Source organism: Nerophis lumbriciformis, linkage group LG22 (genome assembly GCF_033978685.3).
Source record: "Nerophis lumbriciformis linkage group LG22, RoL_Nlum_v2.1, whole genome shotgun sequence".
NCBI lineage: Eukaryota > Metazoa > Chordata > Actinopteri > Syngnathiformes > Syngnathidae > Nerophis > Nerophis lumbriciformis.
The window spans coordinates 19,695,902-19,714,041 of NC_084569.2; the positions used below are offsets into that span (position 1 = coordinate 19,695,902).

At 44.6% G+C, this 18,140-nt stretch overlaps 1 protein-coding gene across 3 annotated transcripts in view; it reads right to left on the reverse strand.

Moving 5' to 3' along the window:
* cacna1ia (calcium voltage-gated channel subunit alpha1 Ia) overlaps positions 1 to 18,140 on the reverse strand; it is a 352,101-nt gene that overhangs the window by 130,457 nt on the left and 203,504 nt on the right. For all 3 annotated transcript variants that reach the window (XM_072915676.1, XM_061974102.2, XM_061974103.1), the window contains 3 exons: positions 16,773 to 16,863; positions 8,358 to 8,512; positions 3,604 to 4,347 (listed from right to left, as the gene is read on the reverse strand). In XM_072915676.1, coding sequence (XP_072771777.1) covers positions 3,604 to 4,347; positions 8,358 to 8,512; positions 16,773 to 16,863 — 990 coding nt within the window. The remainder of the gene's footprint in view (positions 1 to 3,603; positions 4,348 to 8,357; positions 8,513 to 16,772; positions 16,864 to 18,140) is intronic.

Genomic DNA, 18,140 nt, shown 5'->3' on the forward strand with positions numbered 1-18,140 from the left:
AACATGAGCACTCTAGTAATTTTGGGAATTGGCTGCAAAAAAAAGTTTGTCTCCCAAGTTTTGAACTGAACTCAAAAGCCTGTAAAGTGTAATTCCCAGGCTGGATAGCGCTGCCCTCAATATAAGACAATCCATCTTTTCTCAGACTGTTTTTTTTTCGAGGAAAAATATCAGCTTAGCAAAAGACGGAAACAGCCGCAGTTTTATCATAACTGAAGAATGTTTCTTTGAAAAAGGAAGATGCGTGAACAGCACTGTGTCAGGAAGGTATGCACATTTATGTTTTAATTATCCTAAATGTGTTACTTTACACAAAATAAAATGTATTATTGAATAGGGGTGTCAAAAAATAGATTTTTGAATGAATCGTGATTCTTATTTGTAATGATTCTTAATCGGTTAAAAACATTTTTAAAATACATTTATTGTATATATATATATATATATATATATATATATATATATATATATATATATATTTTATGTATTTTTTTTCATTAATTCCATCCTTTAATGCCACTCAGGCAAATCATATTGTTGATGTAGATGCCCAAATCTGCTGTACAGTTTTTTTTAGAAAACACAGTGTGGGATACCTCTCTTGTATTTGACTTTTTTAAAGGTTTAAGTAGAAAATAAGTAGATTTTTTTAAACAATCTATTTGATTGAGGAATGTAGATAATGAACCACTGTTATCAAAAAGTATTGATTTTGAATCAAGAATCGATTATAAAGTGAAGCTGGGATAGGCTGCCCGCGACCCCGAAAGGGACAAGCGGTAGAAAATGAATGGATGGTTAATGCTTCTGAAAACATATTGCTATAGATATATACCGGTAGTATAATAATACAAGTGTAAAGAAGGTTAGGACAATTCCAAGGGTCCTTGACTGACAGGTTCCGCCAGAAATAGCACTTGCCCCGAGTAATTTGTTCAAGCAGGTAAAGTATGTGAGCGACAGGAAGAGAAGCTTGAACTTTGTTGGGGAGAAATACGTTGCTGTCAACTGTTGGTTTTGCATCCCAGGACCGTAAATATAGGACAACTCATATTTCTCCAGACACTAGAAAAAATACCAATTTATACTCAGGTCAATTTAGTAGTAAGAAGCGATAAATGTATACTGTAATACACATGCATATTTCTTAATATATAAAAGGGACAAGCGGTAGAAAATGGATGGATGGATGGAAATTACTTCTAAATGTTAAGATTATTTTCCTAATGTGTCCTTATTTTTTTACATATCTTGGGTACACTTTATTTTATATTCATAATATTTCTTTGGACATATCTTAATGCTGCTGGGAATTGGAGTGGAGCTCTGAACCATGTTTTGTAGTATCTTATGTGCATTTACAATAAAAACATCTAATCTAAAAAAAACAAACAAAACAAAAAAAACAAACAATTTTATCATAACTATTCTTTTTTTTTAAAGCATGCATAAACAGCACTGACCCAGCAGGCACTAGACATTAAAACAACGTAGAGAACTTGTTGAATTAGGTCCTGACGTTGAGCAACTCAAACCTAACATTGAAACAACATGCTTTTTGACGACGTTTAATCAATGTTGGGTTCTGACGTTGATTCAACCATTGAATTTTGGTCTTTTTTCAACCAATATCCTACAACACAAATGTAACATTGAAAGAACATACTTTTTGACGACATTTATTCAATGTCAGGTCGTTAAGTTGATTTAACCATTGAAATTTGGTCATTTCCCAACCAACAACGTAGATCCAACGTTTGACATCAACGTTGTCTCAATTTACAAATACAACTATTTTCCAACGTTGTTTCAACGTCAGTTTTAAAGCACATGTATGTACAATCCCCGTTTCCATATGAGTTGGGAAATTGTGTTAGATGTAAATATAAACGGAATACAATGATTTGCAAATCAATTTCAACCCATATTCAGTTGAATATGCTTCAAAGACAACATATTTGATGTTCAAACTGATAAACATTTTTTTTTTTTTTGCAAATAATCATTAACTTTAGAATTTGATGCCAGCAACACGTGACAAAGAAGTTGGGAAAGGTGGCAATAAATACTGATAAAGTTGAGGAATGCTCATCAAACACTTATTTGGAACCTCCCACAGGTGTGCAGGCTAATTGGGAACAGGTGGGTGCCATGATTGGGTATAAAAACAGCTTCCCAAAAAATGCTCAGTCTTTCACAAGAAAGGATGGGGCGAGGTACACCCCTTTGTCCACAACTGCGTGAGCAAATAGTCAAACAGTTTAAGAACAACGTTTCTCAAAGTGCAATTGCAAGAAATTTAGGGATTTCAACATCTACGGTGCATAATATCATCAAAAGGTTCAGAGAATCAGGAGAAATCACTGCACGTAAGCGGCATGGCCGGAAATCAACATTTAATGACCGTGACCGTCGATCCCTCAGACGGCACTGTATCAAAAACCGACATCAATCTCTAAAAGATATCACCACATGGGCTCAGGAACACTTCAGAAAACCACTGTCACTAAATACAGTTGGTCGCTACATCTGTAAGTGCAAGTTAAAGCTCTACTATGCAAAGCGAAAGCCATTTATCAACAACATCCAGAAACGCCGCCGGCTTCTCTGGGCCCGAGATCATCTAAGATGGACTCATGCAAAGTGGAAAAGTGTTCTGTGGTCTGACGAGTCCACATTTCAAATGGTTTTTGGAAATATTCGACATCGTGTCATCCGGACCAAAGGGGAAGCGAACCATCCAGACTGATATCGACGCAAAGTTCAAAAGCCATCATCTGTGATGGTATGGGGGTGCATTAGTGCCCAAGACATGGGTAACTTACACATCTGTGAAGGCACCATTAATGCTGAAAGGTACATACAGGTTTTGGAACAACATATGCTGCCATCTAAGCACCGTCTTTTTCATGGACGCCCCTGCTTATTTCAGCAAGACAATGCCAAGCCACATTCAGCACGTGTTACAACAGCGTGGCTTCGTAAAAAAAGAGTGCGGGTACTTTCTTGGCCCCGCCTGCAGTCCAGACCTGTCTCCCATCGGAAATGTGTGGCGCATTATGAAGCGTAAAATACGACAGCGGAGACCCCGGCCTGTTGAACGACTGAAGCTCAACATAAAACAGGAATGGGAAAGAATTCCACTTTCAAAGCTTCCAACAATTAGTTTCCTCAGTTCCCAATCGTTTATTGAGTGTTGTTATAAGAAAAGGTGATGTAACACAGTGGTGAACATGCCCTTTCCCAACTACTTTGGCACGTGTTGCAGCCATGAAATTCTAAGTTAATTATTATTTGCAAAAAAAAAACAAAGTTTATGAGTTTGAACATCAAATATCATGTCTTTGTAGTGCATTCAATTGAATATGGGTTGAAAAGGATTTGCAAATCATTGTATGCCATTTATATTTACATCTAACACAATTTCCCAACTCATATGGAAACGAGGTTTGTATAATCAACGTTGTATCAATGTCTTATGCTTGCTGGGTGAGAACAGTTTCACTGTCCTAAGTGTTGTCGGTAAAGATACTAGTTGCCTGGATTTGATCTGCCCCAATGCTAGCACACCTGACAAGATGACTGGTACAAATAGTAACTTACATAGTCAAGTTCATCATCCAGGTCCTCCCGGTCCTTGCTACGAGTGTTCACCTGGGGAAAGACGTCCGCAATCAGCTGTCTTTGGTTGTTTGTCCCACCAGGCTGCTCAGTCTGGTGGTTAAGAGGGGGTTGAAGGAGCTGTGCCAGGGGAGTCTTGCCATTGCAGTCCTGGTGGACTCTACCTATGACACTCACACTGTCCAGTCCCCCACTGCCGCTGATAAGCAAGCCTCCAGAATAGCTCGTTTTCCTCTGGTGGGCATGAAGCGCCACGGGGGACACGGGACGGTGTGCTAACAGAGGAGGAGGGGGATGCGAGGCACCTGGGACTTGTAGAAGGTGCGGAAGCTCTAAGGACAAAGCTCGGCGATCCCTCCTGGGTACAAAATGTCCCTGGAGGATCGGATGGCGAAGGTGAAGAGTTCGGGAAGCAACAGCAGGAGGTGAGAGGAGACTCTCCTCCTCATCTGGGTGTACACTGTGGAGGTGGCGGAGCGGGGACGAGGAGGCGCGGGGACCTCGGATACGGAGACTTCCACCGACGACACCTCCCAGACCGCCTAAACCATGGCCATAGAACGGCCTGGCGGAAGGCGAAGAGGTGAAGATTGGACTGGCGGAGGGAGATGAGGAGGAGCAGGGTCTGACTCCGATCAGGTTGTTCCAACTGGAACGTCGCGCCCAGGAAGCCTGAGGATGAAGGGGTGGCGGGCGACCCCAGTTGTGGTAACTCCGACCTGGATACTGTGGAAAAAACACAGTCCGTCGTATTTTAATGTTGTAAACATTGGCACACAACCAACACAATGTGCTCGTCCAAGAATGCTGTTATGTAACAGGGTTTTTTTGGTGCAGTTTTTTATTTTGAGCTACACTGAAAATTCGGTCACCACTAGGTGGCGCAGTGCAAATCTATCAAACATGATCTATGGATCTTCTCAGCGAGAGACCTCTTTTGTGCATAGCAATATTGGTCAAGATCAAAGGACTCCCTGGGCGTCTTACAATAACGTGATAAACATGTGGATTTCAATCGGACAAACTTGATTGGTGAAAATATATTACAACTTTCCTAGGGGGTGTTTTGTTTTCGTGAAACTCCACTCAAGATTTTCCAAATTAATTGTCAACCACCCACCCACATGCAGGGTTCCTTTTTTAGCTGGCTATTGGATGAATTACCTAGAACAGGGACTCTCAAACTGTGGTAGGTGTACCTCTAGTGCAAGGGTCGGCAACCCGCGGCTCCGGAGCCGAATGCGGCTCTTTGATCACTCTGATGCGGCTCAGCTGCATACTTACCGCCCCTCCTGATTTTCCTGGGAGACTTCCGGATTTCAGTGCCTCTCCCAGAAATCTCCCAGGGCAAATATTCTCAGATTTTCACCCTAACAATTATAATAAGGGCGTGCCGTGATGGTACAGCATTTAACGCCCTCTACAACCTGTACTAACAACGTGCCAGAACCAGCCACATGTTGTATGTTGCTCCCCCCCAACCATCACCTCCCTAACCCACCTCCGTGCGTCGGTTGAGGTGGGCGGGGTTTGGTGGTGGGGGGGTGTATAATGAAGCCCGGAAGAGTTAGGGCTGCAAAGGATTCTGGGTATTTGTTCTGTTGTGTTTATGTTGTGTTAAGGTGCGGATGTTCTCCCGAAATGTGTTTGTCATTCTTGTTTGGTGTGGGTTCACAGTGTGGCGCATTATTAGTAAGAGTGTTAAAGTTGTTTTATACGGCCACCGTCAGTGTGACCTGTATGGCTGTTAACCAAGTATGCCTTGCTGTCACTTATGTGAGTTCGCAGAAGCCTCATACATCCTGTGACTGGGCCGGCATGCTGTTAGTACAGGTTGTAGAGGGCGTTAAATGCCGTGCCATCACGGCACGCTCGAGAGAAGAGTTGCCCTGAAATTATTCGTAGTCTCCCGGAAAAATCAGGGAGGGTTGGCAAGTATGAAGCTGTCAAGCGCCATTCATATAAAACTCGCGGGCTGCACTAACATTACATTTTCATATTAAGGTGCGGGCCGCGTGTCTGATACCCCTGGTTTATACATAGCACAAAGCAAAAAAAAAAACTTTGTGTGCAGTGTTATTTCATTTTAAATTTCAACAGAGTTTTGTGGCTCCCATTGTTTTCTTTATTTTGTGAAACTGGTCAAAATGGCTCTTTGAGTGGTAAAGGTTGCCGACCCCTGCTCTAGTGGTACACCAAAAAAATCACTTAATTAAATATTCAAACACAGTGTTACTCTTCAATCTCTGTGTAATTCTACAGTGGGCGGTAATATTAAATAAAACCTCTGCCTTGTTTTTAATGAATATTTTGGCCTATTACGCTACTGTATTTTGATGTTGTTCATTATGTTGGTCCTTGAAGAACCAAGTGTTTTCTGTGGTGCTACAAGGAGAAAAACTATTTGAGAAACTGAGAACATGACTCAGAAGGTTTTGGTTGAGGTACGACCCCTGAAAAATGGCTCACGCAAATTAAAATCTATGCTTTTGATGAAAGAGCAGAGCTCTCAAATTGCTTTGGCGGACCTCATTTCTAACCTGAGGTTAGGTATTGGAAAATAATTACGATTCAGGAGGTAAGCTCTAACCCGATTCTTGATGGATAGAGTAAAGTATGATGGTTAAAATGGGAAAACAGCCATTTTCTGCAATCCCTTTGAATTGAATTACTATTGAGAACTTCATCATATTTATTCATCTATACAACACCTACTCAGTGGCCTAGTGGTTAGAGTGTCCGTCCTGAGATCGGTAGGTTGGGAGTTCAAATCCCGGCCGAGTCATACCAAAGACTATAAAAATGGGACCCATTACCTCCCTGCTTGGCACTCAGCATCAAGGGTTGGAATTGGGGGTTAAATCACCAAAATGATTCCCGGGCGCAGCCACCGCTGCTGCCCACTGCTCCCCTCACCTCCCAGGGGGTGATCAAGGGTGATGGGTCAAATGCAGAGAATAATTTCGCCACACCTAGTGTGTGTGTGACAATCATTGGTACTTTAACTTTAACTTTAGCACACTATTTTAGAGTTATAATATTTACAGTAGGAAGGGGATTTAAATGGCCCCATTCGTGAAATGTGACAAATTATAGGGTAAATTGTCCACTTTATCTGCCAGATGGCAGTAGAGTGTTGCTAAGTAGAGTGGCGCTTTCCATAATTTTCAGCAGACTGCATTGCAAAATGATTAACCCCCCCCTCTTCCACTCCTGCGAGATCAACCCAAGAATGGGGCCATGTGAATCGCTTCCCTACTGTATAAATGCCGCCGCCGCCGCCTTCTTTTTTTCTTTTCTCCCTCTCTTCGCCGCCGTTCTGTACACTTGTACTTGATACTTCTACTGGGTACTGTAGAACAGAGAACCTGTTAATTCCATTGAGCACTGGCTCCAGGCGTGTGTATCGTTCTAACTTGAATACTAGAGTGCAGACTAGTGTTGTCCCGATACCAATATTTTGGTACTGGCACCAAAATTATTTTGATACTTTTTGGTACTTTTCTAAACAAAGGGGACCACAAAAATTGCATTACTGGCTTTATTTTAACAAAAAATCTTAGGGTACATTAAACATATGTTTATTATTGCAAGTTTGTCCTTAAATAAAATAGTGAACATACAAGACAACTTGTCTTTTAGTAGTAAGTAAGCAAACCAAGGCTCCTAATTTAGTGTGCTGACATATGCAGTAACATATTGTGTCATTTATCATTCTATTATTTTGTCAACATTATTAAGGACAAGTGGTAGAAAATTAATTATTAATCTACTTGTTCATTTACTGTTAATATCTGCTTACTTTCTCTTTTAACATGTTCTATCTACACTTCTGTTAAAATGTAATAATCACTTATTCTTCTGTTGCTTGGATCTTTTACATTAGTTTTGGATGATACCACAAATGTAGGTATCAATCCAATACCAAGTCGTCACAGGATCATACATTAGTCATATTCAAAGTCCTCATGTGTCCAGGGACATATTTACTGAGTTTATGAAGATAATATAAATGTTTAGAAAAACGAAAGAAGATGTGATGCCAAAAAATATCGACGTAATCATAGCAGTATCGACTAGATACGCTACTGTACTTGGTATCATTACAGTGGATGTCAGGTGTAGATCCACCCATGGCGTTTGTTTACATTTTGACATCGGTGAGCTACGGTGTGTAGTGAAGCACGTTTAGCTATTCCTCGTCCTGCAGGGATGATACTTGTAAGAAACATACTTAATTTGTCGCCATGGAGGTGAAAATTAGTGATTTAGAAGTAGCTAAAACACTGCCGACTGCGGCTGGACTTTAGCCGCTAGCTAGCTAGCCATGTCTTAAAGCACCTCTTCCTGAGGGCGTTTCAGTGTTATAACTTCACCTTCATTGTTAGTTTTTAAGCCAAACTGCATCCGTTCTCCCTTTTCTGTCTACACACTGTGTCTGTTTGTGAGTACTCCGTGATTGTGCACTGCCGAACATGCTCCTAAGCTCGTAAACCAGCAATGTCATGACGTTTTTCAACCAAATGCCAAATTTACCTAACAAAATGCAAAGCTGGCTTTTACAATTTTTTAAAACCCACAATAAAAAAAAGAAGGAAAATCAATCTTAGGTTCATAAACACTCGGACAATCTGCAGAAATACGCCACAATGTAACATGAAAATGGAAACCTAGATTGGCCAATCAATCAGCTGTCCAGAATGATTTATACCTCTGTTCGGTCCTTGCTCACTTACCGCCGCCCTGTGCTCCAGGTTGGCCCGGCCAAGGGAAATGACGCTGTTCTTCCTCGACCCGAGTGCAAAGCTCAGCCTCTCTCCAGGAAACAGGCCGGCAGGCAGCGGGCCCACGTCCAAGTGTCCATTCGGGGTCAGTGTACAGATCTTCGGGTCTGCGGAAAGACCAAGTAAAGAGTGAGAGGAGAGCGACTGTAATGCATGAACGCACTAAAGGGCCAAAGACCGTGTGAAAACATTGATTAGGCGTTTTTCTTCTCCCTGTTTTTACCTCTTGCTCAATGAGCTGAATTTAAACTCCACGACTTTGTAGAATACATTTCCTAAAGCGACGTAATGTGCCGGTTAAAAGAGACACGGGGAGGTTTAATCTGAGTCGAATCACCTCGAGAAGGAGCCAGAGAGCGTCTCGTAATGGTGATACCCTGCCAGGAGCTTGTCCCATCTTTAAATAGTAAAAAGGCACATCGCACTATCAGAGGCCTCGTTAATGTGCTGCTAACACGCTAATTTATAGAGTGTGATGCTTTGGACTTTTCCAGGAGAGATAAAAGAGAGAGACTTGCGAATAGAAAGGACAATTATGCTTTACCAGCAGGCACAAGGCATAAAAACAACATTGATAACTTAATAATAATAATAACAATAACGGATTAGATTTCATATCGCACTTTTCTATTGTTAGATACTCAAAGCGCTCACAGAGAAGTGGGAACCCATCATTCATTCACACCTGGTGGTGGTAAGCTACATTTGTAGCCACAGCTGCCCTGGGGTAGACTGACGGAAGCGAGGCTGCCAGTTTGCGCCTACGGCCCCTCCGACCACCACCTATCATTCATTCATCATTCATTCACCAGTGTGAGTGGCACCGGGGGCAAGGGTGAAGTGTCCTGCCCAAGGACACAATAAATAAATAAATAAATGGGTTGTACTTGTATAGCGCTTTTCTACCTTCAAGGTACTCAAAGCGCTTTGACACTACTTCCACATTTACCCATTCACACACACATTCACACACTGATGGAGGGAGCTGCCATGCAAGGCGCTAACCAGCACCCATCAGGAGCAAGGGTGAAGTGTCTTGCTCAGGACACAACGGACATGACGAGGTTGGTACTAGGTGGGGATTGAACCAGGGACCCTTGGGCCGCGCACGGCCATTCTTCCACTGCGCCACGCCGTCCCTATTAGGATGTCAAGAGGTGGGGAGCGAACCTGCAACTCTCAGGTTTCTGGCACGGCCGCTCTACCCACTACGCCATACCGCCCCAAAAACTTGTTGAATTAGGTCCTGACGTTGAGCGACTCAAACATAACATGCTTTTTCGGAATCAGAAGTACTTTATTAATCCCCGAGGAGAAATGAAGATTTTCAGCACAATCTCATTCAAGTGCAGACAAACATTACAGGGAGACAGAACAGGATCACTGGCGGGTCTGCCAACTTCCGGCGCCCATACTTGCCAACCCTCCCGATTTTTCCGGGAGACTCCCGAATTTCAGTGCCCCATCCGAGAATCTCCCGGGGCAACCATTCTCCCGAATTTCACCCGAAAAACAATATTAAGGGCATGCCGTGATGACACTGCCTTTAGCGTCCGCTTTTTCACGGTACAAACAGTCACATGTTGTATGCGCCTTCTACATACACACGAAAGTGACTGCAAGACATACTTGATCAACAGCCATACAGGTCACACTGAGGATGGCCGCATAAACAACTTTTACACTGTTACAAATAAACAAATCACAAACAAACAAATCGGGGCGGCATAGCTCGGTTGGTAGAGTGGTCGTGCCAGCAACTTGAGGGTTCCAGGTTGATTCCCGCTTTCGCCACCCCAGTCACTGCCGTTGTGTCCTTGGGCAAGACACTTTACCCACCTGCTCCCAGTGCCACCCACACTGCTTTAAATGTAACTTAGATAATGGGTTTCACTATGTAAAGCGCTTTGAGTCACTAGAGAAAAGCGCTATATACATATAATTCACTTCACTTCACTACAAACATGCGCCACACTGTGAACCCACACCAAACAAGAATGACAAACACGTTTCGGGAGAACATCCGCACCGTAACACAACATAAACACACCATAAACACAACAGAACAAATACCCAGAATCCCTTGCATCCCTAACTCTTCCGGGCTACAATATACACCCCTGCTACCACCAAACCTTGCCCCCCCAACCCCGCCCACCTCAACCCCCGCCCCCAATCTCCCGAATTCGAAGGTCTCAAGGTTGGCAAGTATGCCGGCGCCCCTTACAAAACAGGTGAGAACTAGGTAAACGGAGGTAAAACGTCATAGCCGTGTCTTAAACGGAAGCGACAATATGTAACACGGAAATCAAAAATAAGTAAAAAAAAAAAGTTACGATTAGGTTTTGGTTAGTGTTAGGGTTGCGTATAATCAGCCAAAAAAGCATTACATTCAACAACCGAAATAATAACAACCGTGGTGCGTTGCATCAGAATTACAATCAGAATCAGAAGTACTTTAGTGAAGTGAAGTGAATTATATTTATATAGCGCTTTTCTCTAGTGACTCAAAGCGCTTTATATAGTGAAACCCAATATCTAAGTTACATTTAAAGCAGTGTGGGTGGCACTGGGAGCAGGTGGGTAAAGTGTCTTGCCCAAGGACACAACAGCAGTGACTAGGATGGCGGAAGCGGGGATCGAACCCGGAACCCTCAAGTTGCTGGCACGGCCACTCTACCAACCGAGCTATGCCGCCCACTTTATTAATCCCCGAGGGGAAATTAAGACCTCGAAGACCTCTATGAAGAACACGAACAAGGAACCCAGATTTCCCTCGCCCGGACGCGGGTCACCGGGGCCCTCCTCTGGAGCCAGGCCCGGAGGTGTGGCACGATGGCGAGCGCCTGGTGGCCGGGCCTGTCCCCATGGGGCCCGGCCGGGCACAGCCCGAAGAGGCAACGTGGGTCCCCCCTCCAATGGGCTCACCACCCATAGCAGGGGTCATAGAGGTCGGGTGCGATGTGAGCTGGGCGGAAGCCGAAGGCAGGGTACTTGGCGGTCCGATCCTCGGCTACAGAAGCTAGCTCTTGGGACGTGGAACGTCACCTCGCTGGGGGGGAAGGAGCCTGAGCTAGTGCGTGAGGTGGAGAAGTTCCGGCTAGATATAGTCGGACTCACTTCGACGCACAGCAAGGGCTCTGGAACCAGTTCTCTTGACAGGGGCTGGACTCTCTTCCACTCTGGCGTTGCCAGCAATGAGAGGCGACGGGCTGGGGTGGCAATTCTTGTTTCCCCTCGGCTCAAAGCCTGCACGTTGGAGTTCAACCCGGTGGACGAGAGGGTAGCCTCCCTCCGCCTTCGGGTGGGGGGACGGGTCCTGACTGTTGTTTGCGCTTACGCGCCCAACGGCAGTTCAGATTACCCACCCTTTTTGGATTCACTCGAGGGAGTACTGGAGAGTGCTCCCCCGGGTGATTCCCTCGTTCTACTGGGGGACTTCAACGCTCATGTTGGCAACGACAGTGAAACCTGGAGAGGCGTGATTGGGAAGAATGGCCGCCCGGATCTGAACCCGAGTGGTGTTTTGTTATTGGACTTTTGTGCTCGTCACGGATTGTCAATAACAAACACCATGTTCAAACATAAGGGTGTCCATATGTGCACTTGGCACCAGGACACCCTAGGCCGCAGTTCCATGATCGACTTTGTAGTTGTGTCATCGGATTTGCGGCCTCATGTTTTGGACACTCGGGTGAAGAGAGGGGCGGAGCTTTCTACCGATCACCACCTGGTGGTGAGTTGGCTGCGATGGTGGGGGAGGATGCCGGACAGACCTGGCAGGCCCAAACGCATTGTGAGGGTTTGCTGGGAACGTCTAGCAGAGTCTCCTGTCAGAGAGAGTTTCAATTCCCACCTCCGGAAGAACTTTGAACATGTCACGAGGGAGGCGCTGGACATTGAGTCCGAGTGGACGATGTTCCGTACCTCTGTTGTCGGGGCGGCCGATTGGAGCTGTGGCCGCAGGGTAGTTGGTGCCTGTCGTGGCGGTAATCCTAGAACCCGTTGGTGGACACCGGCGGTAAGGGATGCCGTCAAGCTGAAGAAGGAGTCCTATCGGGTTCTTTTGGCTCATGGGACTCCTGACGCAGCAGACAGGTACCGACAGGCCAAGCGGTGTGCGGCTTCAGCGGTCGCGGAGGCAAAAACTCGGACATGGGAGGAGTTCGGTGAGGCCATGGAAAAAGACTTCCGGACGGCTTCGAAGCAATTCTGGACCACCATCCGCCGCCTCAGGAAGTGGAAGCAGTGCAGTGTCAACACCGTGTATGGTGGGGATGGTGCTCTGTTGACCTCGACTGCGGATGTTGTGGATCGGTGGAGAGAATACTTCGAAGACCTCCTCAATCCTACCAGCACGTCTTCCTATGAGGAAGCAGGGCCTGGGGAATCTGTGGTGGGCTCTCCTATTTCTGGGGCTGAGGTTGCCGAGGTAGTTAAAAAGCTCCTCGGTGGCAAGGCCCCGGGGGTGGATGAGATCCGCCCGGAGTTCCTTAAGGCTCTGGATGTTGTGGGGCTGTCTTGGTTGACAAGACTCTGCAACATCGCGTGGACATCGGGGGCGGTACCTCTGGATTGGCAGACCGGGGTGGTGGTTCCTCTCTTTAAGAAGGGGAACCGGAGGGTGTGTTCCAACTATCGTGGGATCACACTCCTCAGCCTTCCCGGTAAGGTCTATTCAGGTGTACTGGAGAGGAGGCTACGCCGGATAGTCGAACCTCGGATTCAGGAGGAACAGTGTGGTTTTCGTCCTGGTCGTGGAACTGTGGACCAGCTCTATACTCTCGGCAGGGTCCTTGAGGGTGCATGGGAGTTTGCCCAACCAGTCTACATGTGCTTTGTGGACTTGGAGAAGGCATTCGACCGTGTACCCCGGGAAGTCCTGTGGGGAGTGCTCAGAGAGTATGGGGTAACGGACTGTCTTATTGTGGCGGTTCGCTCCCTGTATAATCGGTGTCAGAGCTTGGTCCGCATTGCCGGCAGTAAGTCGGACACGTTTCCAGTGAGGGTTGGACTCCGCCAGGGCTGCCCTTTGTCACCGATTCTGTTCATAACCTTTATGGACAGAATTTCTAGGCGCAGTCAGGGCGTTGAGGGTATCTGGTTTGGTGGCTGCAGGATTAGGTCTCTGCTTTTTGCAGATGATGTGGTCCTGATGGCTTCATCTGGCCAAGATCTTCAGCTCTCACTGGATCGGTTCGCAGCCGAGTGTGAAGCGACTGGGATGAGAATCAGCACCTCCAAATCCGAGTCCATGGTTCTCGCCCGGAAAAGGGTGGAGTGCCATCTCCGGGTTGGGGAGGAGATCTTGCCCCAAGTGGAGGAGTTCAAGTACCTCGGAGTCTTGCTCACGAGTGAGGGAAGAGTGGATCGTGAGATCGACAGGCGGATCGGTGCGGCATCTTCAGTAATGCGGACGCTGTATCGATCCGTTGTGGTGAAGAAGGAGCTGAGCCAGAAGGCAAAGCTCTCGATTTACCGGTCGATCTACGTTCCCATCCTCACCTATGGTCATGAGCTTTGGGTCATGACCGAAAGGACAAGATCACGGGTACAAGCGGCCGAAATGAGTTTCCTCCGCCGGGTGGCGGGGCTCTCCCTTAGAGATAGGGTGAGAAGCTCTGCCATCCGGGGGGAGCTCAAAGTAAAGCCGCTGCTCCTCCATATCGAGAGGAGCCAGATGAGGTGGTTCGGGCATCTGGTCAGGATGCCACCCGAACGCCTCCCTCGGGAGGTGTTTCGGGCACGTCCGACCGGTAGGAGGCCACGGGGAAGACCCAGGACACGTTGGGAAGACTATGTCTCCCGGCTGGCCTGGGAACGCCTCGGGATCCACCGGGAGGAGCTGGACGAAGTGGCTGGGGAGAGGGAAGTCTGGGCTTCCCTGCTTAGGCTGCTGCCCCCGCGACCCGACCTCGGATAAGCGGAAGAAGATGGATGGATGGAAATTAAAAGATTTTCAGCACAATCCCATTCAAGATCAGACAAACATTACAGGGAGATAGAACAGGATCGCTGACGGGTCTGCCAACTTCCGGCGCCCCTTACAAAAAAAGTGAGAAACAGGTAAACGCTGGGGAGGGAAACTAAGCCTGGGTCCTTGGAGAGAGGGTCTAGACTGAGGCCAAGGAGAAAAAAAACTCATAGCCATAGCAAACATAAACGTGTGTAAGAGGGAAACATCAAAGAACACAAAGGACATTAAAGACGTTAAAAGAGCAGAGCTGATGCAACCAACTACCACTCCAGCAGTATCATTTCCACATAAAAGTAAAACAACAACAAAAACAAAAAATAATTAACCAACAATATATTTTGCGTACACATGATTGCACCATGCATCGACAAGCAACCAAACAAAAACAAAATTTCTCTGCGGTGTTCCACGCCATCGTCTGCTGTTGTGAGGGGGAACATGGCCAGAGACAGGAGCAGACCCAACAAAGCAACCAAGAACGCCGACTCCACCCTCGGCCAGTGTCCAGTCCGCACGGATGAGCGAGAATGCGTCTAAGGAGACCGAGGTGTCCGATACATGCTCAATTCAGCCAAGACACTGTGAAGCTTGTCTGTGCTAGCTCCGCAGCCCTGTCTCTTCATCCGTATCTCCTCCAGTCTAAACGGACTCTGGTATGGCAGAGACCCAGCAGCTGGTCTCCATGGCCAAAAGGCTCCCGGGAGGCAGATCCAGAAGTTCACAAAAAAACACCGCAGAAGTCACAAAAGTGCCACTCCTTGTCACACAGTCCCTAAGGGTCCCGAACCAAAAGGCAAAAAAACCCAAAAAACCCATGAAAACAAGAGGGAAACATCGGGAACACAAAAGGATGATACAAGAGCACAGAGCTCTTGCCACCAGCAGTGCCATCTAGGAAAATACAAAAATAAAATAAAATAAAAAAACGACAACATTTAATCAATGCTGGGTTCTGACGCTAATTTTACCATTGGATTTTGGTCATTTCCCAACCAACAACAAGGATCCAACTTTAGACGTCAGATGTGGGATCTGAGCCGAGGATGTCGTCGTGGCTTGTGCAGCCCTTTGAGACACTCGTGATTTAGGGCTATATAAATAAATAGAGATGTCCGATAATGGCTTTTTTGCCGATATCCGATATTCCGATATTGTCCAACTCTTAATTATCGATTCCGATATCAACCGATACCGATATATACAGTCGTGGCATTAACACATTATTATGCCTAATTTTTTTGTGATGCCCTGCTGGATGCATTAAACAATGTAACAAGGTTTTCCAAAAAATGCCAAAATGGCACTGCCATATTTATTATTGAAGTCACAAAGTGCATTATTTTTTTTTAACATGCCTCAAAACAGCAGCTTGGAATTTGGGACATGCTCCCTGAGAGAGCATGAGGAGGTTGAGGTGGACGGGATTGAGTTGATGGGGGGGGGGGGGGGCATGGGGTAGCGGGCGGTGTGTATTGTAGCGTCCCGGAAGAGTTAGTGCTGCAAGGGGTTCTGGGTATTTGTTCTGTTGTGTTTATGTTGTCTTACGGTGCGGATGTTCTCCCGAATTGTGGTTGTCATTCTTGTTTGGTGTGGGTTCACAGTGTGGCGCATATTTGTAGCAGTGTTAAAGTTGTTTATACGGCCACCCTCAGTGTGACCTGTATGGCTGTTGACCAAGTACGTGTACCACTCCGTACAGCGGCGTTTTAAAAAGTCATAAATTTTACTTTTTGAAACCGATACCGATAATTTCCGATATTACATTGTGAAGCATTTATCGGCCGATAATATCGTCAGTCCGGTATTATCGGACATCTCTATAAATAAACTTTGATTGACTGATTGACTAGACATCAACATTGTCTCAATTTACACATTTTCTAAATCAGTTTTAAGGGACATGTACGTATAATTTAACGTTGGATCAATGTCTCGTGCCTGCTGGGTTATAGCTCGGAAAAAAGGCAAAACAGCAGTAAAAATTTACCATAAGTATCCCGAATAAACTAACGCAGTATAGAACAGACTTGCAATCACAAACAAAAAAATATACAACATTATTTATGTATGCATTTTTCATTTAAAAAACTTGTTGTGTAACAAATTGAAAAAGTGAACAAACAAATGTGTTAGAAAATGCTATGAAAGGATTAAATAAACTCTGCTTCTTCCTCCTTTATTTTGGACATGTTGTTATGAGAAACTGAAAACATATTGGAACTGTATGTATGTTCGCCATAACTTAACAGTAAGTAATTTGTTTAATTGTTGTTCTTTAATAAAATAGGAAAAAGTCTGAACATGTATACAGCAGGACTATGCTAAGTAGCTGATATTCAGGACCACAGGTCGACATAATTACAATATTCACCTTTGCTGGTATTTAATACCTGAGAGATGCAACGATTCCTTCTGCTTATCGTTGTCCTCAAAATTACAGGAAGACCTTTCATCATCCGAGTAAGAGCGGTTTGCATCTCCCTGGAGGAGGAAAGAAGTGATGAGAGCGATAGGAATGGAGAAAGAGTTTTGAAAATGGGTAAAAAAAATAATGATCAGTCAAGTGCTATTGCCATAATTGCCCTCTGCTTATCTAATTTGCTGCCGGTCAGTCCTGCAAATTGCGTACTTCCCAAAGCAGGGAGCCTGATCTCTGAGGATTTCAGCAAGATTTCATTAGCTTTAATAGCTAAATAATCTATATTTTCTGGTTACTCTATATGCCTGACTCAGACAACCAAAGTGCTTGAAATATTCTACTGAAATAGCGTCTTTTAGCATCGAATGTTCTTGGAATGTCCACCACATTAGTGGACATGTTTGCGAGCATGTGTTCAGGGGGTAGGAATAGGGACCCCCGATCCGTGAGAGGCCCCGTTTTGCATGAAGAAGTGCACGTACAGTAATTAATGAGAAAAAAAATCCTAGCTACTTCCTGCTCTGTCACTGATTAGAACAGGGGTGTCAAACTCATTTTAGATTGGGGGCCACATAGAGAAAAATCTACTCCCAAGTGGGCCGGACTGGTAAAATCACTTAAAAATATAGACAACTTCAGATTTTTTTCTTTGTTTAGAAATAGAACAAGCACATTCTGAAAATGTACAAATCATAATGTTTTTTTTTTTTACACTTATATGTTGCGGTTAATAGTATTCTCTCTGTATTTGTCGTTATTTATACTTTCTGAATAAAGTATGTGATAATGTTCATCAGTCAACTCATTGGTGTTCATTTTCAATCTATCATGAAAGAAATATATAAAAATCAAATTACAGGATGTTATTTATGTATTTTGCTCATTTTCCTTGACTGGTGCTTTTTTGTACATATATAGCATCATCTACAAAGATACAAATAATTGTTATTGCAGCATATAGTGGACACATTTAGAACAGCAGCTTCTTTCATTCCAAAAATGTGGCTATTTTTTATACCTGTATGTTTGACACCCCTGGATTAGAAGACAACAGTTATAATAGGATCAACTCCATATGTGTCAGAAACATATGCAAATTTATGTTCAATTTGTTATTTTGCACTAAAAAAAAAAAGATTGAAAATTGTGTTACCCATGAACTTACTGTAGTCCTAAACCATGCAACAAATTAAATTAAAGTTTGATAAATAAATAAAAAAGTTGCTTGACATACGTAAATAAAAAAAGTGTGAAAAAAATTCTATAATCAAAATAAAATTCTGCTTAGGGGCTACAAATTAGCCAGGGATGGCCATAAAAGCGTTTATTGCTTCAAAAA